At 41.0% G+C, this 24,572-nt stretch overlaps 1 protein-coding gene across 1 annotated transcript in view; it reads right to left on the bottom strand.

Annotated features, from left to right (window-relative positions):
- Positions 1 to 504: 504 nt before the first annotated feature.
- The window catches only part of LOC140691962 (uncharacterized), a 64,339-nt gene continuing 40,271 nt past the window's right edge, over positions 505 to 24,572 (bottom strand). The window contains exons 5-10 of the mRNA XM_072956537.1: positions 22,174 to 22,249; positions 18,957 to 18,982; positions 17,720 to 17,862; positions 16,067 to 16,305; positions 12,211 to 12,454; positions 505 to 1,835 (exon numbers count right to left, since the gene is read on the bottom strand). Coding sequence (XP_072812638.1) covers positions 17,749 to 17,862; positions 18,957 to 18,982; positions 22,174 to 22,249 — 216 coding nt within the window. The 3' untranslated portion in view covers positions 505 to 1,835; positions 12,211 to 12,454; positions 16,067 to 16,305; positions 17,720 to 17,748. The remainder of the gene's footprint in view (positions 1,836 to 12,210; positions 12,455 to 16,066; positions 16,306 to 17,719; positions 17,863 to 18,956; positions 18,983 to 22,173; positions 22,250 to 24,572) is intronic.

The raw sequence follows: 24,572 nt of genomic DNA on the forward strand, positions 1-24,572 counted from the left end.
ACATGACAGATTCACACTTCTCTGACTGTGGAACGGGAAAGGCCTTGCTGTCATGTTCTGAATATTAGTCTATGTTTTGCAGCACAGTGGATACTGAAAATGGGGCAATTTGAGTGAATGGGAATGGACGTAACCTAGCAGACATTGACTGTGTGTGATTTGCCAACTTTCTCCAAAAAGTAGGGGTAGCAAGCAAATCAGATAAATTGAGGGTTCTTGGGGTGGGGAGTCGGGTGGGCTGACAGCTGGGTGGTCCCAGGTAGCTTGTTCTACTGTGTAAAATTGTGACTATGATCCAGACAGTGACACATTGTCAAATTCTTGTGCCTGTAGCTTTGATACCTGGCCAAGTCTGTGCAGCCCCAATTTTATCGATGGTGCATAATATAGATAACTGACATTCCCTGAGGACCAGGTTGTGTGACTTCCATGCATTGACTCACTGACTTCCCTAAGCACCCTTTGTGGTAAATAACAGTCTTAAAATATGCAGCAGGGATTTATTTTGTTTGCAGGTGATAAGATGAAGCTCTGAACTGTTGAAGCCTGGCCCAAAATCATGCAGATGTGGAGATGCCATGCTGGGATCTAAGCTCGGGCCAGACTCCAGAACCTGAAGGGCCCAACAAGTCCCCTCACCCAGGAACCTGGCCCACAGCCACTGCCAGGCCCTGTTCTGTTTCTATGAGTGCTCACAGGAAAATGCCAGGTACTCAGGGTCAATGTGACTTGATTAAGGAATTCAAACTGAGATAGCCTTTTGTTGGGGACTGTAACCTGGGAGTGAAACTGGCAGTGAAGTAAGGGAGGAAACAGCCCTGGTTGTAAGAATATTTCTAGGGAAGAAAGTTCCCTGATGGGCTGGCATGGAATCGCTGTGGTTGTGAGCCCCCTGTTGCACTGTGGGGGTGTGGGCAGGGAAGGAGAGAGACTGTTCATGCTGGTCATAGTCAATAAAGTTTGTAAACAGCTGAGTTCTGTTCCTTCACAGCTCAGACACATGCAGGACATGAGGATGCTTAGCTAATGACCAACAGTGGGTAGCAAAGGCCAAGAGTGGGGTGGGGAGGAGAGAAGGGGTCACCTTCTGGAAGAACCTCTGCCCCAGGGGACCAGGAAGGTAATGAATGATTGGGGATGCACAAAGGGTTTATATGGCTTCATCAGGTAGTTCCTACTTTAAACTGATAGTCTGGAATATATGGTAAAATACGGTGGAATGACTGCTCTTATTTTAGGTTCTACAAACTCTTAAACAGATAGATTTCTATCTCCATTATACAAGCACTGCTGGGTAACATTTATAGTCATGTGAGGATCAAAGGAGTGAGTACTTATTAATACTATTACCATGCTTCTACTGAATTAACACTTCAGCAACAGTATAATGGCCATGCTTCTTAACAACTGCCTCTGTAAAAGCTCTTGCAAGTCACAAATAATAATTATTAAAAAATATGAAAAATTATAACAATTACATTTGCAACAACTATGTTGTCTATAACGATGATAATGTTAGCATCTCCCTCTCATATTAAACAATACCCAACACTGGATTCCTTAGGAAGCAACGCCAATGCATTTTTGGACTCTTCAAGGTCTTCACCCCATGAAGCATTTTTACCCATATTGGTCCACCACAGCCAGAATTGCTGTTCCTTGCATGGGGGGCTGCCATGCTGCGATGTCCTGGGCTTTTTCTGGCACCATGTGTCTATACTGGGTCGTCAAGTTTCCACGTACCCACTCTGATTTCCAATATATTGTTCTCCAGAGCCAACAGAGGGGCCACTGGAAAGAGGCCACAAATCAGGTGGTGAACCCAAACTGAATACCTGTTGAAGGAATGGACACACAACATGAAGTGGTGGATGGATGGAAGGACAACATCAATTCCTTTACTCCTGTAAAGAGAGAGGGGCAAATGGTGAACTAAATCTCAAAGAGAAAAGACATTCATGGTAATACTAATGTTCAACAGAGAAAGAATCCATACAAAAGGCAAATATAAAATTTCTGGGAAGAAGACTAATTACAACCTGTTTCTTTCACGTATATACCCTTAGTAGGAATAACATGCTTAAAAATCTTTAACCAACCATAGTTATTTGCTGATAATAAACTTGGGAATCTTGAAGCATATTATTCACTCTCAGTGTTGAAATAATACAATCTTGCAAGATGATTTGTAATTGAGGATTAAAAGAAGACTGTTTAACAAGCAATTCTCCAAGGAAGACATACAAATGATCAAAAAGCACATGAAAAAATGCTCAATATCACTAATTATCAGAGAAATGCAAATCAAAACTACAATGAGGTATCACCTCACACCAGTCAGAATGGCCGTCATTCAAAAATCCAAAAATGACAAATGCTGGAGAGGCTGTGGAGAAAGGGGAACCCTCCTACACTGCTGGTGGGAATGCAGTTTGGTGCAGCCACTATGGAAAACAGTGTGAAGATTCCTCAAATGACTAGGAATAGACTTAACATATGACCCAGGAATCCCACTCCTGGGCTTGTACCCAGAAGGAAATCTACTTCAGGATGACACCTGCACCCCAATGTTCATAGCAGCACTATTTACAATAGCCAAAACATGGAAACAACCTAAATGTCCATCAACAGGTGACTGGATAAAGAAGATGTGGTATATTTATACAATGGAATACTACTCAGCCATAAAAACCGACAACATAAAGCCATTTGCAGCAACATGGTTGCTCCTAGAGAATGTCATTCTAAGTGAAGTAAGCCAGAAAGAGAAAGAAAAATACCATATGAGATCGCTCATATGTGGAATCTAAAAAAGAAAAACAAACAAAAACAAAGCATAAATACAGGACAGAAATAGACTCATGGACAGAGAATACAGACTTGTGGTTACCGGGGGGGGTGGGTAGAGGGTGGGAAGGGATAGACTGGGATTTCAAAATTGTAGAATAGATAAACAAGATTAAACTGTATAGCACAGGGAAATATACACAAAATGTTATGATAAGTCACAGAGAAAAAAATGTGACAATGAGTGTGTATAAGTCCATGAATGACTGAAAAATTGTGCTGAACACTGGAACTTGACACAACACTGTAAAATGATTATGAATCAATAAAAAATGTAAAAAAAAAGAAAAAAAGAAAAAAATTTAAAAAAAAGACTGTTTTGGATGTATCTAACAATTTAAATAGAAATAAGAAATGTACTTTTGGGAAAGCTATGCATAGAGAATGTTGGAAGAAATACACTGAAAATAGGCAAATGAGCAAGCTCCCTTGAGTCTGGGAGGTTGAGTGCAGCACATTCAGAGAGTCTATGAAGTTATTAAAAGTCACAGAAATGTATGCAATTAAAGTGCCTTCATAAGCAAAATATCCTTCTTCAGGAATTTTTATCTTGATATTTCTATGGTCTGTGTGGTCACAGGAAGTCAGAGTTATGGTGCTGGCTTAGAAGTTCTTTTCTCTCTGTCTGTAATTTACAGGGCATTGCTACAGATGGGGCAGCAGAGATCTGTGGTAAGCCGTTCCATGGGGTGGGGCAGCGGTTAGAAATGATAAGGCCAGAGATCTAAAAGACTTTTAGACCCTCCCCTCCTAGCTGGCAGACCTTTTAAGTAAACTAGCACAGGTATGTAACTAAGACAGTGGATGAGAGGCAAATTTATAGTCCCTTTAGTGTTACTGCTCAGTCAAGGGGTAGGGACCACTCTGGCCAGGAACAGCAAGACCGTGGATGGGGTGGATGGGTAGGAGGAGCTGACATTTGCTTCTGACCTGAGAGGCCGGGGTATGTTGTAGAAAAGCCGACAGGGCTGGAAAGATGCAGCAGGTACACAGCCCAAAAGGAGCTGTCATATTCAGGGAAGTCAGAAAGCAAGAACCAGAGTTAGTGACGCCACAGAGTCAGCAGCGTGGCAGCAGTGATGTCAGTATCTGTGTCCATAACCCACCTAACCCTACATGAACTCATCTGCCTACAGGGGGCAGGTAAGTAGCAGAAATGTGTGGAGTGTGTACAGCCACTGGCAATTAGGCAAGTGGACATCCTAATGAAATGCACTGCTCACAGTCACCATATTGGAAATAGGGCCTCACACTGTCAGATCTAATTCTTATTCAAGAGAAGCCAGAAATTAAGAGTTTATTAGCAATCAACCCAGCTCAAAACCCAGAAAAGATATCATTTATAATGACAAAAAAGGCACATACTATTCAGAAATAAATTAATGAAAAATATTAAGATGATTCTGATAAATGACTTAAAAAAAGAAAAACAAATGATGATTGAATGAACAGTTGAATGCACCATTCTCTTCAGTGTGCAGACTCATGTTTGTGGGACATAGAACAATTTTTCTCCAAAATAAATTTAGTATCTGAATGCAAATTTAGTTAATAACCCCAAATGGATATAAGAAAAAAATCTGAATGGTGATCCTGAAGTTTTTCCAGAAATATACCCATATATACAAATAAAATAATGAGGAGGGATGTCTGAATTTGTAGTATTAGGGACATTCTGGAAAAGGATAAAATAGGACCAACTCTAGGAGGTATTAATCTATGGTCATGGAAACAGTATAGAAATAGTGCACTGAGAGTATGAATGAAATAGATTACATTTCAAGAATAGACGTGGATATTTATGAGATTTTAGTAATATTATATAACTGACACTTCAAATCAGTAGATTCAAATACTGCAGTATTTAGCTAAATCATTGGAAGTCCTGGTACAGTGTTCTCATTTATGACATTAAAATAAATTCCAGATAATTTGTTAATTAAAAAATAAAACACCAGAAATAACCCAACATGATTAAATCTGTTCAGATTTTCATGCGAGAAGAACTTTCTAAAAAGCTTTTGGAAAAAGACCAAAAAGACCAAAGCCCCAGCAACGCCGCAAGGCCAGAAACGCCCACTGTAAAACAAAACTAACCCTCGCCCAACCCTCTCTCATGGTCCTGTATTGCTCTCTGATACTTTCTACACTTTCTTCTTCCCTTTAAAGTCCAGTTTCTTGGAGAAGTACCTGCGCTGAAGACTCCCCCAGGGCTCAGAGCCCTGCATCCCCCACGGCCCTCACCGCGGCACTGAGACAGGAGTTGCACTGCCGGTGGCTGCGTGTTTCAAACCAGTGGGCATTTTCAGCTCCTGTTTATTTGATTACCAGGTAGCTTTTGCAGTGGACAAATACTTTCCTCTCAGTGGAAGGTTTTCCCCCCTTAACTTTTGTTTTACTTGAATAAATTTAAAAAGCCCAGGCAGAAAGCTGTGTGTGCACATATGCACACACACAGATACACACAGATCTGGTTTTTAAAGGCTACCTAAGTATAGTCCTCCTCCTCCTTTTCCCCAGTCTTGTTAATTAAAGGTGGGCTTTAGCTCTTGCTTTTTGGCCCCACACAGCCCCCTTTCTCACTATGCTCCTTTTAGTCAGTGTTCAAATCCCCCTTAAGCCAGGTTACAGCCTTCTCTGTGTTGCCTCAACTAGTTTTCTCCCAACTGCTCTGCTATTCTTCTTACTTGGTGGATTTCTCTTCTCCCATTTGCCTTGTTCATGGCCCTTTTCCCCAGGGCCTCGTCTTCAATCCTCCACTTGGCAGGACTGAATCACCCCCACGGCCTCACCCACAGCCCCTCTGAGCTCCTGACTGGTGAATCCAGCTTAACAACGGACATCACCCCTCAGATGTCCCATGGACTCTTCGCACTCCAAATGCCACACACAGAACCATCTCCTCGAAACCAGCTTCTCCCCTTACACTCTCCTGCAGATCCGCTCTCCAGATGGGTCACTGGAAAGTCACCTCAGCAGCTTTGTGGTCCGCCGCCCCTGCCCTGTGCTCACCTCTGCAGCAGTCACCATTTCTGCCGCCCATGTCACTATCCCTCTGCCCAGGGCCTCTCTGCAGGCGTGTGCCACTTGTTGTCTGGGTTACCTGGGGTGGTGCCTGAAATATCCTTTCCCCCCAAAATATGGGCCTCCCCCCAAAAATAGTATCTTCCATTCTGCTGCCAGTATAACCAGATATTCTTCAACATAAACATTATGCAATTCCCTTGCTTACATATATTCCAATATATCCCTGTTTCTTTAAGGATACATTCAAGTCTAAGCACACAAGACCCCTCGTGACACAGGCCTTGTGCACCAGATATTCCCACCTTGGATACTTTGTTCTAACCCTACTTGTTGTTCTTCAGTCTGGCCAAGCCGCTTCATGCCGTGTACTCTTATATGTCTCTACCTCTCAGCATGAAGTGTCCACTCCCTCTACCACACATTAGAGAGTGAACTTCCTTTCCCCTTTCAAAATTCAGTTCAAATATTTCCAGCTCTAGGAAGTCCAATTTGTGTTCACCTGCTTAGCAACCCATCAACTACTCGCCAAGTCTCGCCTGGCTTGGGGAGTGCAGACACCAAGTCTTACCTGTCTTGGTCTCCCCAGCAGTTGATACAGTGTTTGGCATAGCAGGTGCTCAGTGTTTGTTGGATAGATAAACGAATGAATCGGTAAAGACATAAGAGGTATACAATCCCCCCCAGTTACTCAGCTGCCATTTTGGAAAGTTCATTCTGTGGAGTTATGGAAATGTCAGTGCAGGTGGTGGGCAGACAGAGCAGAGGTGAGGGTGTGGGGGAGACAGGCCTGGTCCTGGAGTGCGCAGGAGAGGTGTGGGTGGGATAGGACTGGAGAGAGAGTGGATGGAGGGGGCGGGTGCAAGGAGATATTGAAGAACAACTGATATTAACTGCAGTAAATTAAATGGAGAACATAATATATGAAGGGAAGATCAAGTTAGCACAGCAAGGGTGGAAAAGGCAATACCAGAGACAAAGAGCTCTCACTTCATCACTCACTGCATTTCACTTACGGCACCCGCCCTCTGGGAAGGCATCGCCAAATTCTTGAGAGACTGCTGTTTGTGCTGTGGGTGCTCTAAGTACAAAACGGTATCTTATGGCTTCCAGATTTTAAGACTGATAGATTATTTCTCTTATGTCCCATGTCTGAGTTCTCAGACAGCAGGATCTTTTGCTGGTGGGGATAGAGCTATTGTGGTTAATAACTCAGGGTTACTCTAATAATCTCAAAGGACAGTGGGGAATTCACTCAAACAAATAAAAGAGAAATTTCATTCAGAGTAAAACATATGCCATATAGAAGCTTGTGGGGGCCTTGGGGGCAATGCTACCGCCAACTCACCTAACGCTTGTATGTGAGTGTGTTGAAACTCCAAGCTCAAGTCACTTAAACACGTATGAGAACCAGGGTCCAGGCTGAGGTGCTCCAGACATGGACAGGAAGATGAAGAGCCTGACTACTGCCTCCGACAGGATCAGTCCAGCCAGGGAGCACAATGGGCACGGACACGATCACACACCATCAAGACAAGAATCAAGTGCAATTAATTCATGCCTAGAGAGGAGAGCAGAAAATCTCTAAAAAGTGGAGGGTTTCCTGCCAAGGCTTGGCAAGACTCCTTCCAGGCAGAAAAGCAGAGAAAGGTACTTCAGGCGAAGGAGACTAGGGTTGGTGGCTGGGTGCGAGGCCTAACGAAGCACGGGTGGAGGGCTCCAGGGTCATCTGTCAGTAGCTGTTCCCCTTCAGCAGCTAAGAGGCACAACTAAAAAGGCAGGTGGGGTGTCATTAATGATCATGGGGAAAACTGGTAGGAGGAAACTGAGGTCAGGAGATCACCACCAAAGGCACTTTATTTTAGAGGAACAAAAATAATTCAAAAAGCACTTGGAAATTCTATCTCCCATGAACAAAAAGAACACAAAATAAGTTTCACTCCAGTGTTGAATACAGAATAACACACTGCCTACTCTCAGAAATGGATTGAATTTTCTAATTCGTTAGGGATTATTTAGATAATAGGAAAACAAATAAATCTGAAAAATCTCTCTAGAATGGCTGTTACTCCATCCTGTTATGTAGGGTAGAGTTAGGCTGAATTATTTAATTGGTATTTAAATGAGACTATAAAGTTATAAAAGTCCTATCAATTTCTCCCAGAAGCATACAACTTTTCCTTTCAATGACCTTTATTTGACTTAACTAGAACAATAACTTTTTTCCAAGGGTTTTTTCGTGTGTGTTAAAATACCAAATGATATGCTGCCCTCAGAAAGTTGTTGTTATTATTAATGCTGATAATAGCCCCAGTAAGACATATTTAAAATTATGACTCATTTTTGAATAACAGATATTGGCTTAAAGTCCTTTTGATAATAAGCAGAATAAACGAACATAATTTCTACACCAGGGACAGCAGCTGCACCCTTAATGGAACCTGATCACTAAACACAACAAAAGCAAAGATGAAACTCAAATCAGACACCAGGGCACAAAGCATAGCTGACTGAAGATGCCACAAAATGACCTTTCATTCACCGAGGGAACCAGATGCATTTCCATGTATATTGTATATTTTTAAAACTATTATTTTATATATAGAATGCAATTTAGGAGAAAGAAAACTCCCTCAATCTGTAGACTTATAAACAGGAAGCACAAAGTGGTGCCTTTGCAGACATGAACCCGCATGCATAAATGCAAATCCTATTGACCAAAATCCTTTCCTGTCTCCTAAGCTTGAAAAAAAAAAAACTAATTCAAGGCAGTGGTGAGCTGAAAGGGCTCAGATACAAAACGTGCACATCATCAGCCTTCTAGTAGATAAAAGTGTGCCATGCATAATAGAAAAGATGACGTTTCCTATGGAAATCTATTTTGAGATGCAACCATTTAAAGGCAACCGAGAGCTCAAAACCAAGTTCAATCAAAGAGAAACAGAGCCCAAGCAAATGTACAGAAATGGACAAAGACATTGGAGAATTAGGGGATCTGTGTTCTACCGATACTCCAGATCAGCAAATTCATCCTGAATTCAAGCCAGTGATTTTCCACGAGGTCACTCAAGGAACTAGGCAGAAACCATCGGCCAGAAGAAATAGGAACAATGCGAAAGGCAGGTGTGAGTTGTGGAAGGGGTGACCCTGTGAACCTTGCTACCATGAGGCAGGATGCTCTTGTGGGCTTTCTGCACAGGCTGGCAGGCTCACATGACTCTGTTTAGAAGGATATCAGCCAACAGCTGTGCCACACGGGCTACAGCCCGAGCTGAGTCACATCTAGTAACGGTTCTGAGTTCATCCTTAGACGACATGATCAGAAGGATCTGAGAATCAATGGTGGAGACGTACCTGAATGAGTATTCCATTTCATTCCTTGGCAGTAAATCTTCAGCTTTGTGCAACATAAATATTGACAAAGATACACACAGGCACCCTGTTTGAAAGCCTGACTGCATAAATGCATATAACGGAGAAAAGCGGGCTCCGTTTCGGTATGCTAGGTCATTGTTTGGCTCGGTAACGATGCTTCTGTGACCCAAAGCATATTCTAGTATAACCGACAGCACAGAAATCTCCACTGATGACTGACTCATTTCAGGGTATTCATAAAATAACCCCAGTTTGCCCATGGGATACAGATGGCTGTCCTGTTCCCATTGTGGGGTGGTCTGTTCTGCTCCTGAATCTGTGGCACCATTAGATTCATGACCCAGCTGCCAAACAGATCAAATTATAAGGCAGGATATTATCAGACCAAGGTCATAAAAGTATTACTGACATTTCAAGCTGAAGACATCATCTTCCAAAGAATTTAATTTCTTGTTTTCAGGATAAATTTCTTTTTATTGCTGCCTCCGTACCCCGAAATATTGTGAAAACTAGTCCTGACCACGTACCTTGGGCTTACCAAAATTGTAACGACTACTACTTTATCTCCTACCTCCTTTTCAGGTGGGCATTTTAGCTTTTAGAAGATACCTTCCCTAATTTGTCTTTTTTCCCCCCATTTCTCTGCTATTATCCACCATGGCCTTTCCAGTCTGAAAATCGTCAGAGAAGATAAGTAAAAGAAAGTAATACAGGGTCTTTGAGCTGGTGATAAGTGCTGCAGAGGAAAATAAAGGAGGGCGAGGAATGTCTGTAGGGAGAAGTGGGGCTGGGGCAGTGACCTTTGAATAAGGTAAAGATGGAGGCAAAGGGGTGGGCAGAGGAGGGGCAGAGGGAACAGTGATCACAGGCCTGGAGGTCCCTCACACTGGACACACAGCATGGAGACTGGTGTGGGCCAGAGTGAATAGGAAATAAGTGGTGATTTTGGGGGTGGAGCCTAAGAGGCTGCCGTGAGGATGTGGGCATTTTTCCCTCTGAAGGAATTGCGGAGCCATGGAGGGTCACCGAGCAGAAAAGTGATACTCTAACGTTGGATCGAACAGGTCCAAGAACCTAATATAAGCTGTACAAATCAAGGACCAAAGAAGTGACATGCCACCTCAAATTCAGTGCAGAGCTTGAAAGAAACACAGCCTCGACTCTCAGCCCAGTGCTCTGCCCCTCCTGGATGCTGTCCCACAGAGCTGTCTCTAAGGTTATGTTTTTTCCTCACTCAGAGGCTTGTGGGCCAACTGAATGCTTCCCCCTTTTTCAAATGGCAATTTGTCCTCAAAGGAAATTGGAGTTGGCAGTGAAACAAGGCATGGACCTGTAGCCTACAGAGCTGTTGTCCCTGAAAGCAACAGCTGGCGTGTGGTGTACTCGTGGAGTTCAGCAGAAGAGACAGAGCAACAACAGGCAACTTAGCGTCTGGTTGAGCTCCGGCTGACTGCACTGCACGTCTGGATGGATTTCAAATTTGGACAGTGAGGCGGCTTCACACGGAAGGCAGGTGTATATATCATACATGCCCACACGTCTGTATGCACACACGTGTACACACACTGAGGGTATGATGTGACTTGTAAAGAGCTGCCCCTGCTTGGTTTCCCACTGACTCTAGTCTCAGCGTTAACTTTTCACTGGCCATGCTCCCAGGTTTGCTATGAGATTTCTTTGCAATGGAACATGCCCTTCGCTTCACAAACTTTCCCCATTTCTTTCAATGACATTAGGGGAAGAGCAGGGAGCTCGGGGAAGTGGTGGGGATATGGACTCGAGATACCCCTGAATCTGAATCCACACTTCATGACTTATTTGTTATTTTACTTTATTTACATTCAAAATGCAATTGTTGCAGATCTCAGAAGATGATTGACACTCACTGCTGTGGCAGAATGTTGTGGTTAGTAGACCCATCACTGGATCCTCTTATTCAACACGTTCTTCCAATAATTCAGATATTACTGTATCACAAATGCCCATTTCTATATTTTGATATCTGCTTTTCAGTATAATTATCTTCCTTCTTTATTCTCTAAATCTCATGATTTTAAAACATTTTTCTGAGAAGTGGTCCACAGGCCCTTTACTTATGATAAGTTGATAAAGTGATCCTGGAGATCAAAACCACATTTAAATACTGAGATAAACTCAACTCTGTCATATACATGGCTAGGTTTAGTCTGCTTACTTTGTTACTTTGTTTAGCAATTTTTGTTTCAAACAACAAGATCCTACTGTATAGCACAGGGAACTACATTCAATTACTTAATAACCTATAGTGGAAAAGTATATGACAAGGAATATATATATATATATATATATAAGTGAATCACTATGCTGTACACCAAGAATTAACACAATATTGTAAACCAACTATACTTTCAACAAATAAGTTGAAATAAAACTGGGAGATGAAACTTCCACTGCCCAGGCTGCTGTCTGGATGAAATGATTCAAAGCAGGCCAGGTATTAACAATCCCCCCTAACACATCAAAACCCCATGTGGGATCTTCCTTTTGAGCAGCACAGGCTAACCGGCTGTGGCCACCTGTAAATAGGGTTGAAGTCACTTAGACCCTTGGCTTGGGAACACCGTGGCCACAGGGGTGGGGGTCACTGCAGCACCTACGAGAAGGACGGGGACAGACTGCTGCTGAAGCCGCTCCCCAGGCCGCAGCCCAGAGCGCTGCAGTCAGGTCTGAGGTTCGGCCGGGAGCGCGCAGCTCCACAGCCCCTCGGGCCCCTGCGGTGCGGGTGGCGCTGAGACCACGCTCGTCCATCACCCTTCCTGGCACCCAGACACGGGAGTCTCCTGGGGGAGTTTTTCTCTGCCTCATACTTCCTGTCTCAGCCTCTTGTGGAATCCGGTCCATGCCCCAGGGAAGCAGGGCTTTAACCCTCCGGGACCCAAATCCATTACGGTTTGGATTCGGGATGAAACTTCCATGTTAACTCACCTGGCGCTCCCTTCTTGTGCTGAACTGCCCTCCCCCATCGATGGCATTAGGTCGTATTAGAAGTCCCGACATGCTTGTCCTTAGCTAAGAATCTGAGCCTCTTGCTCAGTCTTCCTCAGTGGAACCACTCATCTGTGGCAGAAAAGTTTGGGCTGTCGTCTACCCATCATTGTCCTCGGTCTTTTGGGTTTTCTGTTGGGTTATGGTTCTCGTGCAGGGATATCAATTTGCACAGGAGAAGCACCTGTAGACATTTTGAAAAATACAGACAGTGAATCCTTCCCCCTCTCCAGCCAAGGCTGGAAGCTTTCTCCCTCTAACAGGGGTTACACAATCATTTGCTTGGGAATTGACCAAACATATTGGCATAATCATAGTAAATTGCCCTTTACTCAGTGCTTGCCACGTGGCATTTTCTACTTCATGTTGTCTTTGTACCTTCAGTATCACATATAATCCCTGAATTATAGATTATAACCATTTCTGTTGAGGACACTCCTACTTGCTAATCTTGAATACAAGTATCTTTGATTCTCTTAATCTATTTCATTCCTGAGTTTCCTGTTCCTGAATTTCAAGAGTGAGTTATGGACACATGTATTTAAGATTCTCTTATTAAATGTATCTGACTCACCCTCTAATCAAATCATATCCGGAGAAGAGAGATTTTCTCTTTTAAACATTTGCTTTTTCTTATTATATAGTAGTGCATACACACGGTGGAAAATGTAGAAAACATATAAAGTAAGAAAATTACAGCCATACATTATCTAAACACCAAAGGACAATGCTGTGTCATTTTGGACATTTAACTATTTTTCTTAATATTTTATCATAAAATCTCCCTAGGGCAAGTTGCTTAACCCTGGAATTTTACTAGCCTTTTGTCAAGTACAGAATAACATTCCCAGAAATGACCCCAACATCAAAATAGTATGTGAGGTTGGGAAGGCCACAGGGCACTCAGCTTATTCTCTGAGTCCTACAGAGAATGCTGTTAATTCACTGATGTTACGCATTCGATGCCTGTGAGTCACTCACTCACTCAGCTGGCTCGGACTGAGACCTACTTTATACCACGTGCCGATCAAGTGCTGGGGGGACCCCAGAGGGAGCCTGGATCACGGCATCACTGCTCCAAGAATCCTACTCAAGAATCCCACATGGGATTGGGGGGGTGGAGGCAGGTGAGATATGGTGAAATTCATTTCATTATGTTCCTTTAGACATATTTAAATAGCATGAAAATAGTCCCTAGCTTTGATAAGTTTTCTTTTCCCTTCCTATGTATTTTTGAGGATGGGTATAGTTTTGGTGCAGCACGAGTAATTGTTAGATCTTTGGTATGTTAGGATTTTACATGGAAAATTAAGAAGGAAACTGGCACCTTATACAAAGAGAAGAGGCACTGAGGAAAACACAAGCCACCCTCGAACTTGGCTACCATTCAGCATTCCTGGTTTTCAAACAAGGGGAACATAATTCAAAATATATTCCCTAAATATTTTAGCCCATAGTAGAAATACATGGAGGCAAAGTTCAGCTCACTGGAACCTACAACAATGTGCTTACTTAAGCGAAGGTATAAACAGACCACAGATACTATAATGCATCCTTTACTTTAAACTAGTTCATGTGAGCAAGTTTCATTCCACATGAATTTCTCAGTACCAATTTAGGAAATATATCCTTCTTGATTGGTAAAAGTAGCTCACTGATAACCAGATTCAACAAAATTTACTGTTAAATATTTAACCTATTTCCTTCAGGAAATGCTTTTGCGTAATCTGAGTTAAGTGTTTCCTCTATCTGATCTATTTCTTTTCACAGAGAAAAGTAGTATTATTTGCACACGAGCTACTTTTACTCCTCTGGAAATATCTGAATGTGAGCTCAGGGTAAGAGTTGTCTACTGCACAGGATGGAAAAAAAGATTCATTTCACAGCGGAGATCAGAATCTTTTTCTTGAGGGGCGTGGTGAGCTGGGGGACAAGGGAAATGCCTTTGTTTAGGGACAGACCCCAGTAATCCACACTGAAGCTGAAAGATGAAGCCCTTGTGAAGAAATGTGGCAGGACGCACTGACACCCAAAGGTGTTCACTCTGCAAAAACAGAAAGAAATAAAGAAAGAAAGAAAGAAAGAAAAAATAATTTAACTGCCCTATAAACAGAATGGACAGAAACTTGGTAATAAGGGAGAGAGAAGGAAGGTTAGGAAAGGGAGGAGAAACAATGAAAGGGAACTTGGATGCGGTGGGCAGAAGAGCAGGTTTCTGGAGCCTACAATGAAGGATGATAAGAAAAAAAGTAAAGTTTAAAAAAATTACAAAGTTTAAAATAGTTTAAAAATTAAAAAATGAAGTTAAAAAAATAAAATTTTTTATAGTAACATGGAAGACTTTAAAATGATGGAGGTTTTTTATTTCAAAATTCAAGTTGTTTGAGTTTCTCCTCCATGCTCCAAACAACAGTAAGACCTGCTTGTGTAAGTGGTTTTGGGGGACACCACAGAGAGGGGTGAGCTCTGCAGTTAGGTTGGGCAGGAGCAGAATGCTGGTGTGGAAGGCAAGACAGAAGAGAGAATAACAGTTTCATGAGAACAGAAACGCAAAGCCAGAAATTATCTTAAAAAGATTAGTGTGGTAGGCAGAAAAACGTTCCCCCCCAATATGTCAATGTCCTTATCCCCAGAACATAGGAAGAGGTCAGATTCCCTGGCAAAGGGGGCCTATGTTTGCAGATGCACTTAAGGTTGCTAACCAGCTGACTCTAAGATAGACGAGCTGGATTATAGAGGTGAGCCCAGTGTAATCACCAGGGTCGTTATGGGAGGAAGAGGGAGGCAGAAGAGGGGCGAGAGGAGAGGAGATGTGACCACAGGATCAGAGTCAGAGGCACACAACCATGCTGACCTTGAGAGAGAGAAAAGAGGTCACAGGCCAAGAGACACAGGTGGCCTCTGGAAGCCAGAAAAGTCAAAGACACAGGTTCCCCTGAGGCCTTCACAAACAGCCGTGCCAATACTTTGACTTCAGCAGGCTTCTGCGTTCAAGAACACTACAAGGTTAAATTTGTGTTGTTTAGTGGGGACTTTTTCTTTTTTCTTCCTACTACCATGACGTTTGGGGATACTTGTTGCAACATCAACAGAAAGCGAATACAGTAAGCTCCTTGAAATGTTCAGAAATTGCAGATAACACTGGACTGTCCACTTTGATATGGGATTGGGCTTATGTGAACAACAAAAGGACAGTGTGACCTTTGCTAACATCTGCTTTTCTCATTTTTAGGAAGAGAACAGTAAGTCAAAACCTCTGTAGTTATTATTTTAGACAAGTATTTCTTAAAACATTATGTAACATTGTGCCTTAAGACCACAAGAGAGTCTCTGTTCTTAGAAGAACATGGATTCCGTGAGATAGGGTCTTACATCCGAGTCCCACAGTTGTCTCTTATTGGCAATGAGAGCTTGGGCAAATCATTTACCCTCTTTAAGCCACAGGATCTTCATTTGCAAAAGGAAGACAAGAATAAGGATTGTTTGGGTGATTAAATTGTACACACACACACACACACACACACATATATGTACAACATTTAATACACTGACTAGCACATACTAGACACTCAACAAATTCGTGTTATGGATTTTTAAATGCATGTATAAAAGGAGGAGAAAGTTGCAGGAAGTTGTGGGAAAACTTAGTTCACGGTCCCAAGAAGAGCCATCTCTCAAAGGGCTCTGATCAGTCAGTCCCCAGTGATGGGCTAATAAGCAGAAACTATAGCACATGAGGATTTAAGTTAAACCTAAAAAAGAAGGTATTTAAGCATAATTATTAAACAGAAGGTACGTTTACACTTTTGGCTGGATCATCTTATCTGGAGAGCTTTAATAAGCAGAGAGTCTCCCCTGTTCTAGAGATGGGCATGCAGGAAAATGACTTGGATGGGTGGGCTGTTCTCACACAAAGATCACATGACTTAGTCCTCAAGGAAGTAACACCTCTTGTACGTTATTCCAGATTGACTGTCCTCCCATGATTATTGTCAGCTGTGTCATCAGTTCAAGGAGACAGCCACCTGGGTGACACTGGAATATTAGAAAGAAAATCTCATTTAAATTTTAGATAGCTCTAACATGAAATAAAGTCATTATTTTATGCCTAAAAAAATCTAAGGAACAGAGAGTAAAGACACTCTTCATTGGGAAACTAAGAGAAAATCTGAAACAGCTTCGACTGTCAGAACACAAAGCTGTATTCACATGTCTTCATTTCTGTATTTTCACAGCCAATACACCAGATCTCCTGGATAAGTCACAAATCTGCCCTTAAAGAATGTGATGTAGAAACACGAGGAGAAGTAGTTGACAAACTGGAACAAGAACACCTTCATGGCTAGGTTGTTCTCATAGTCAGTCTGGTCCTTGGGAACTCTGCAGTTAGAATAAAGAAAAGTATAGTCTGTAAAACTGTGAATGGCTTTTAGATCCTAATCAAAGCCACGGACACATGAGTTAACATGCCAAATATGTGTATATATATATATACACACACACAATTCAGTGTTTTCATTTAAGCTGTTTTGAATTCCTTAACATAGCTACTATGCTAATTCCAAGTGTACACACTGTGGTAAGAGTTTATCCCATTATGAACGTAATATCCCACAAGGCAAAAAAAAAAAAGTCACCCGTTCCTTAAAATTTATAAGCACAACTGTATCCAATGGGCAAGAACTGTCCTCTGTCAGGTGTAAGTTGACAGAAAGCTACTTCTATACATCCTGCTAATTGATATTCTCTTGTCTCCCTGAACGGCAGTAAGGTAGGACTATTGAAGAAAACAAACAAAGCACGGGGCAACTTGCTAGAAGCATTTGGGGAACATAAAACGGGTCATCCTCCTAGTTCTGAATTTGAATTGGTCTTAGTGTTTTCAGAAGATGACCACTGAGCAGACCACTGGGAGAACCACCCAGCCACATGCAGCGTGTGGGAAGCACTTAACTTGGGCCGCTAAGCCGCTGGCTGGGATACAAGCCAGAGAGAAGAAACATTTATTAAAGAAGCCACAGCTGATGAGAATGGAGCTACACTAACAAGAAAAGCATGGGGGGAAGACATATAACACTGTGATTACTTGTCCTCTCTGTAACACACAAGCAAGTGTGCCACTGGAACCACGACCATCTTCCACTTATTTGCAATACAGAGACTATTTACTTTCAACAATAGGGTACATGATCTAATGTAATTGAAATTATTATTAAGCACTGACCTGTTTACACAGAGCTTGGACATTCTAATGCTTCCTTTGTCCCTTTCACTAATGCAAAGCTGGAGCTAATTCACTTCTCACATAGGCTAGAGAAAATACGTTTACACTTGAAGTTTTCTAAAGACTGTAATGTACTGGAATTGAAGTGCCTAAGAGACACAGTCTCTGTTTTGACCTGGTTCTAAAACTGGTGTAGAAATGACCTCAGCTGCAGGAGGAGCTTACCAGAGTCCGTCATCATGATTGCCGGTTTCTCATGTATGGCGTTCAGGGTCACGATGATGATAAAACTGATGAGGGAAGCAGTGATGGGCGTGGCCCACCTGCACAGTCAGGTACTTCTGGATTGGGTCTCTTCCATTCAGGTTCTTGGGAAGTTTTGCAGAAAATACAATGAACACTGAAAGTCCATAGACAATGATCCCAATAACTCAAGCAATGGTCAACAGGACCTGACAACCCAAAAACCCAGCAGCATGAGACTCACTAATGATCGTATTTTTACACAGAAAACTTGCCCCACCCCACGCTTAAACAGACAACATGCATGTGCTGTAAACCTCACATAAACGTGAGAAGTGATGTAAATCGCGCGTAAATGCCACAAGAGACGTGAATATCAGGCATGTTAAACTTTAGGGGAGGAGGAATGAAGGATGTCAAAAAGAATGAGTGCATCCACTAATGTAACATGCTGACAGCAGGAGCAGCTGTGTGCAGGGCATAGGGAATATATGGGAACTCCAATTTCTGTGACTATTTCTGTAAACCTAAAACTGCACTAAAGAAGGAAGCCTGTTAAGTATATCTTTAAATGGGTGAAAATGGAGTAACTGGTGGCATGTTCTTTTGGAGACAAGTCTGTGATTGCAGAACCAATGAAAGTATCCCTTCTACATCTATAGAAGTACTTAGGTTATGAACTAGTTGTAACCAATGAAGGGGATATGCTTCCTTCCAAGGGAGAACCTATCACTGATTCAGGGGTCAGCAGGTGCTAGCTGTCGTCTTCATTCTGAATAGGACCAGTGAAGCTGCGGACATGCCCTGAGGGAAATAGTGGAAGTGACAGCAGGTCTCTGCTGATGAAAGCTTCACATGCTTCTCATACTCCTTGAGATCTTAAAATGGCAGGTACTCCTACTCCCTGCATTTGCACAAGATTTATGTCCCTGATCCGTTGTAGTTCTGACTGTGTGGACCCAAGGGCAACGGGGGTGTCGGAAGCATAATTTTCACGTGGCTGATAGGGTTTCAGTTCCTCACTAGGCAGGTTATTTTCTGGCCACTGAAGAATGCACATTAAAGATCCCATTTTTAAACTGTTTTCCTTCCATCTACCTTCTTGGTCATAGTCCAGAAGCATGTACTCAGTGTCCCTGGCTGCTCCTGATGGCTGCCCCAGAGAAAGCTACAAAGAATGTGAATTTCAAGACTAAGTGAACCACATCATGTTACTTACAGTAATAGCAGGAAGCTGGCTTGCACCTGCAGGGGAGAGCAGAGGGAGTGTTTACAAGCCTCTCCTGGAGCCAAACTCCTGATCTGGATCCCATCTCTGATGCTAGCCGTGGGGCCTTGTGCAAATTTCTTAACCTCTAGGGGCTTCAATCTCCTCACCCATATAATGGGGGGATAATAATAGCAATTTATAGGACTATTGTGATGAGTCAATGATTTACTAATTGTGAAAACAATTAGAACATTAACCACAGGCATGTGAAAAACTCTACCTAAGTATTAGCTATGAATATGGTGACCAAAGTCTTAAAAAGGTGTTTTTCTTAGTTTTTAAGCCATAAGTTTGTAGAGAAAGCATTTTATTTCCTCCTCTACTCTCTTTCATCATCCTTTTCTTCACAGTTAAGGCTTCATGCTTGTGGAAGGAATAACTTTTTGGTGTGTGTGTGATTAAATGTGAAAATTAGTTAAGGCTGAGAAAAATGTATTATAGAAGGTATATTAAGCCTTCCTCTCTTGTACAGCACATATAGGCCATTTAAATAGTATGCATTTTTAAAAAGTCTGCATAATAATTTTTTAATTATGTATTAAGTAATCATAATAGTTAAGATTCCTTAAATGCTTACTATTGCTTCAGCACACATCTATTTTTCTAAATCCTCACAATCACTCTGTGGGGAATGTAATATTATATCTCTTTTACAAATGAGGAAATAGAGCCATGTGGAGATGATGCAATTTGCCCCAAATGAAGCATCTATTAAGTGAAAGAACTGAAATACTCAAAGAGCCCAAAGACACACTAACTGTATAGCACTGTCTCCTACATGGTCTGTGAAATCAATTCTAATTCATTTCAGAACTTTTACAAACTTGACACATTTCCATTTTTCTTCCAAGCACTTAATGGGTTCAGTATTTCTTACAAAACAGGAAAGCTTTCCATTCTCCTTCCTCAAGTTTCTTCTTACTTATCATCTTTTCTGATCATAACTTTAATATTTGCTCATTAAAGAAAATTTGAAAGTACTCAGTAGTGGACAGAACTGCTGTCCTGTATCTGTCCCCAGTCTTAGGAGAGGACCCAGAATTTGCTTTAGGATAAATAACCTGCCTTCTGTTTTTAGCCCTGTGATTTAAGCTCGATTGACCCACTCTTTCTGAAGCACCAGAGGTAGATCTCAATTGGTTTAAGACAAATAATACCCCTCATTCTATTGGCCTCGCACATGATTTGTGAATTGGCAAATAACCCAGGAAGAGCCACTATTATGTGAGGAGATACGTGCTGGTGCCCATGTGAATGATAAGCTTCCTCTATCAAGAGAGGAAGCTGGCAAAAGAGACCTCTCTTGGTTTGGATGGATGTGTGATCTGGGATGCTGAGTGCCTAGAAGCAGCATGCTGAGACATCTTTGGACACAGAATGAAGACACGACAAAACCAGCCCTTGACATCATCTGGGCTACAGTATCTCTCCTTGACTGAAGCCAGACCTCAGACCTGAGGTTTTCATTTACAGGAACCAATAAATCCCATGCATCCCCATTCTTTGGTTGTTGTTTAAACACATTGGAGATTGATTTTGTCACCTACTATCAAACGACTCCAACTCTGAAAATGAATAAACACTAAAATAAGAAAAATGCTTCTACCTATAGACATAATTCCTTCAGAACTGTGCATTGTTTGTATATTACAAATCATTTTATATATTAATTTTATTCTCAAGCCTATCATAAGCACAACACTTTGACATGTCATAAAATATTCTCATGGACACACTTTTTCATGGCTGCATAATATTCTACTATGTGAAGGGTGGAAGAATATTTTGGCTGAGATTTTATATATATCTACATAGAAAACTATGTCTGTGACTTGCATCCATACTGACATTTCCCTGACTTTTTGAAATACTTCCTGATTAAAAGTTTTTCAAAGCTGAATGAGTGGATTAAAGCCTATGAATATTTTTGACTCTTGATATGAACTGCCAGACTGCTATCTAAGAAGACTTGAGGAGTACACCAGAAATTAACACAGCATTGTAAATCAACCATACTTCACAAAAAATATCCAGTAACCTAGGCATGGGATTGGTGATCACTGGCACTTCATCCTCATAAACAGAACTGTGTCACTCAAGAGGTGGAAAACTACTTCATTTTGATGTGCACTGACTGAATTACCATTGGAGTGTGACATCTATTTTTTCCTTTGTGAATGTGTGTTCATCTTCTCTGCCTTCTACGCTCCTGAGATTTTTTGATGTTACCTTTGAAGTGATCTGAACTCTCTATGTATTGAAGGAATTAGCCCCTTGTCAGATTTGGAAACAAATAACATCCTCTGGTGTTTCGTTTAAAATTAGGATGCTTCCGATGCATGGAAATCTTTATATATTTTCCTCTGAAACTTACTGTTCATCTAGAGGTTGTATATTCATCCATATTTATTTCTAGTTTTTTTCTAATTGTGTAACTTTTTTAAATGTTTCTGGACTTTATCACAATATATGGTTCACTGTATGATTTCAATCTTTTCTTTTCCCCCCAAGTAGCTAACAAGTGTTCCATTTACTGAATATCTTTTATTTATCTCCCTGATTTGTCATGCCTTCCATCTCTTATATTAAATTATTATTGATATCAGGGCCCATATCTGGACTTCCTGTCCTATTTTCTAATCTGGCTATTCTTGAACTAGTAAAACTCTCATTATCTTATTAATTATTATATTACTAATATGATTTTATTCACAATAAATCCCAAATCAATTTTATAACTTCTGATATTTTGGAGATATGATCTTTTAATCTAAAATCATGTGATTAAAGCATCTTTTATATCTTTCAGTAGTTCTTATTATTTTTGTTGTTAGTTCCTACTATCCTTTTGTTAGGCTATTCTTAGACATTTTACCTTGGTTGTTATTATTGGAAAATTTTAGAATTTTTAATACCTCCATCTGGTCTCTTAATCAGACCCTGGAGAATCCTAAACCACTGATCTGATTTTAACAAATGAGATGAAAAGAATTGGGGGAAGCACTGTGAGCAGAAGAGACTGTGGAACCTCCAGAGTGGCGCCCTGTGTAGGCTCAGATGTTCTCTGGTAAAAGTTTTCTCTACGAGACTACATAGTTCCCAGCTTGATTTTCAGTTTTCTCAGCATTTCACATTAGATTTCAAAAAGTCTGTGGCAGGTTCTTACCCAGAAAAAGAGCACTTGCACAAAGGGTTATAGGTACCCACTTTCCCCAGGTGGTAAAGGAAACACGCTCTTCTTCCTAATTAAAAAAACAAGTTTAGTCAATCAAGGGATTACACCAATGAAATGATTTTTCTCTTAACTGGTCACTAAATCCTAAACATAATTTAAAAAAATAATAATTTTCAGACACAGCCTCCTTATTTGTAACTGCATGGGGTTTTTTTCCTTTTTTTTTTTCTTTTCTTTTCTGTTATCGATGTAAAACACACAACAAAATACATACAGTGTTCATTTTAATAGTATTTGTTGGAAATGCACATGTGAACAATAAACTGTTTCCCTGCCACGGTCTGAGCTTAGGCGTCTGGATACCTGACAAGGCCAAGCTTTAAAGCTCTATTCCTTAGCTTGCCTTTGATTTCAGAAGTGACTGTAGTGACAGCTTAGAGTCCGTGCAGGACAGGAACTTTCACAGGTGTCTGCAGTTAACTGGTCTCCGCTGTGTGTTTCTTGTTTGAATTTTATGCGTTAATTAGCTTCAACTATGAAGTTTTAGAGTTTTCCTTTTAGAGGTTATAATTAGATTTTTTTTTAGAGATGAAATCAGTAAGACTCAAGATTTACCTGGATTATAAAACCAGATATAGAATAATAATAGCTGTAACTAAGTACATGGCCCTTCCTCTGTGCCTGGAAGTCTTTCAAGTAGATTCTGAACATTAATTCGACCTGTCCTTACCACAGTCATGAGGAAGCAACTCTCTTATTTTATTTTATCGGAAACTATGGCACAGAGAATTTAAGTTGTCCAAGATTACCAGGAAGCAAGCTACTCTGTTCAAATATGTATTTAGGCAACTTCATTCCCAAGGTCTCACTACCACAACGCTGGCCGCTCTAAACAATGGAGCATGCATTCGCAATTAAAGTAAAATGTTTCAATTAAATAACTAAAAAAAGATTAAACAATTTTTTAAATAAGGAAGAACGATAAAATGAAATGAGTCTTCATCTTCAATTTTTCAACATGCATGTTCCAATGAAAATTTAAACTTATTAGTTGGCAATTTTAAATTTAAAATTGGCAGTTTAAATGACCAAAATACTTTTCTTCAGTATTTTTTGTATGCTGCCAATATAAGTTTTTGTTTTTCTGGACTCAAAAACATTATGAACATCTAATTTTGTCTAAGTTTCAGCTTTCATTTCTGAATGTACAGTCTTTTACCAACATATGCTTTTACGCCCAACTTCAGTTGTAAACAATGAGAACTATTCATAATGGGGATTATTAGAAGCTTATTACATTGTAAAAGACAAATGTCATTTTCTATTGGTAGCTGAACTTCATTTTTTTCCATTTATAAACAGAGGAGTTTGACCTGCTCCCTCCAGACCTTTTCAGTGCCAACATTCTGTAGATCTGTGATTCAATTTATAAAATCTATAGTTGGAGACATTTTCAGATGCTCCTAGTAAAAGCATTTTCTTTCCAAGTGTTATTCATGCTCACAACCTACTGTCCTGCTGCTGCTGACTGCAAGTACCATCAGCTCTAAATTATCTCAGCTGATGGAAAGAAGCAATAATACAGATGACTCAAAAAACCATCTTTTCATAGCTCTGGAATGTTAATACAAAGATGTATAGTTTTATTTTTTTAATTTTGCAGCAGGAGTGGCAGCAATAAATTTACATTTCCAATTATAGAAAATGCCTAGCTCAAACACTGCTCAAACACTGATGGCACATCAACAAAGGTTTCCCTGCTTCTCCTACCCTTCTCTGACTTTAGGATGAGAGCCACGCTGCTTTGTGCACATCCCAAACGGGAGGGGGAGCAGTGACTGGGACTTAGTTCAAGGCAAAGGGGCACCTAGTCTATGATGAAAAGGAGGCCGCAATAATGAATGCACATGTGAAAAAATGGGAGTCAACTATAAAAACCAATGTGTCTTTCCTTCTACATTCATGCCATAGCAGCTAATTTTTATTTTGCATTTTTTTATTGGTGTTTTGAAAGGATAAAAATCAATGCCTCTTTTCTTATACGTTTATACCAGTCTTTTTCATTTCCCCATTTTTACTGTTATTATGAATGAAGGACCACACTTCTCTTCTGTGTCCACCATTCCAAGCAGTGCTCCTTCACCTTGGCTGCACATTAGAATAACCAGAGGAGCTTTAAAAACTTCCCTATGCCAGAATGCACCCCAGGCCACTAAGTGCCATCAGAGTTTGCAGTGATGGAATCCAGGCACCAACATTTTTTGAGGTCCCCTGGTGATTCCAACATGAAGCCAAGGCTGACAAGTCCAGAAGTCAACAGACTAAAGTGCATCTAAACAGCGCCCGCATTTCCTGGGTAATCTCATCTATCTCCACGTGTGGTCACCGTG

This window comes from Vicugna pacos, chromosome X, assembly GCF_048564905.1.
Source record: "Vicugna pacos chromosome X, VicPac4, whole genome shotgun sequence".
In the NCBI taxonomy this organism is placed as follows: domain Eukaryota; kingdom Metazoa; phylum Chordata; class Mammalia; order Artiodactyla; family Camelidae; genus Vicugna; species Vicugna pacos.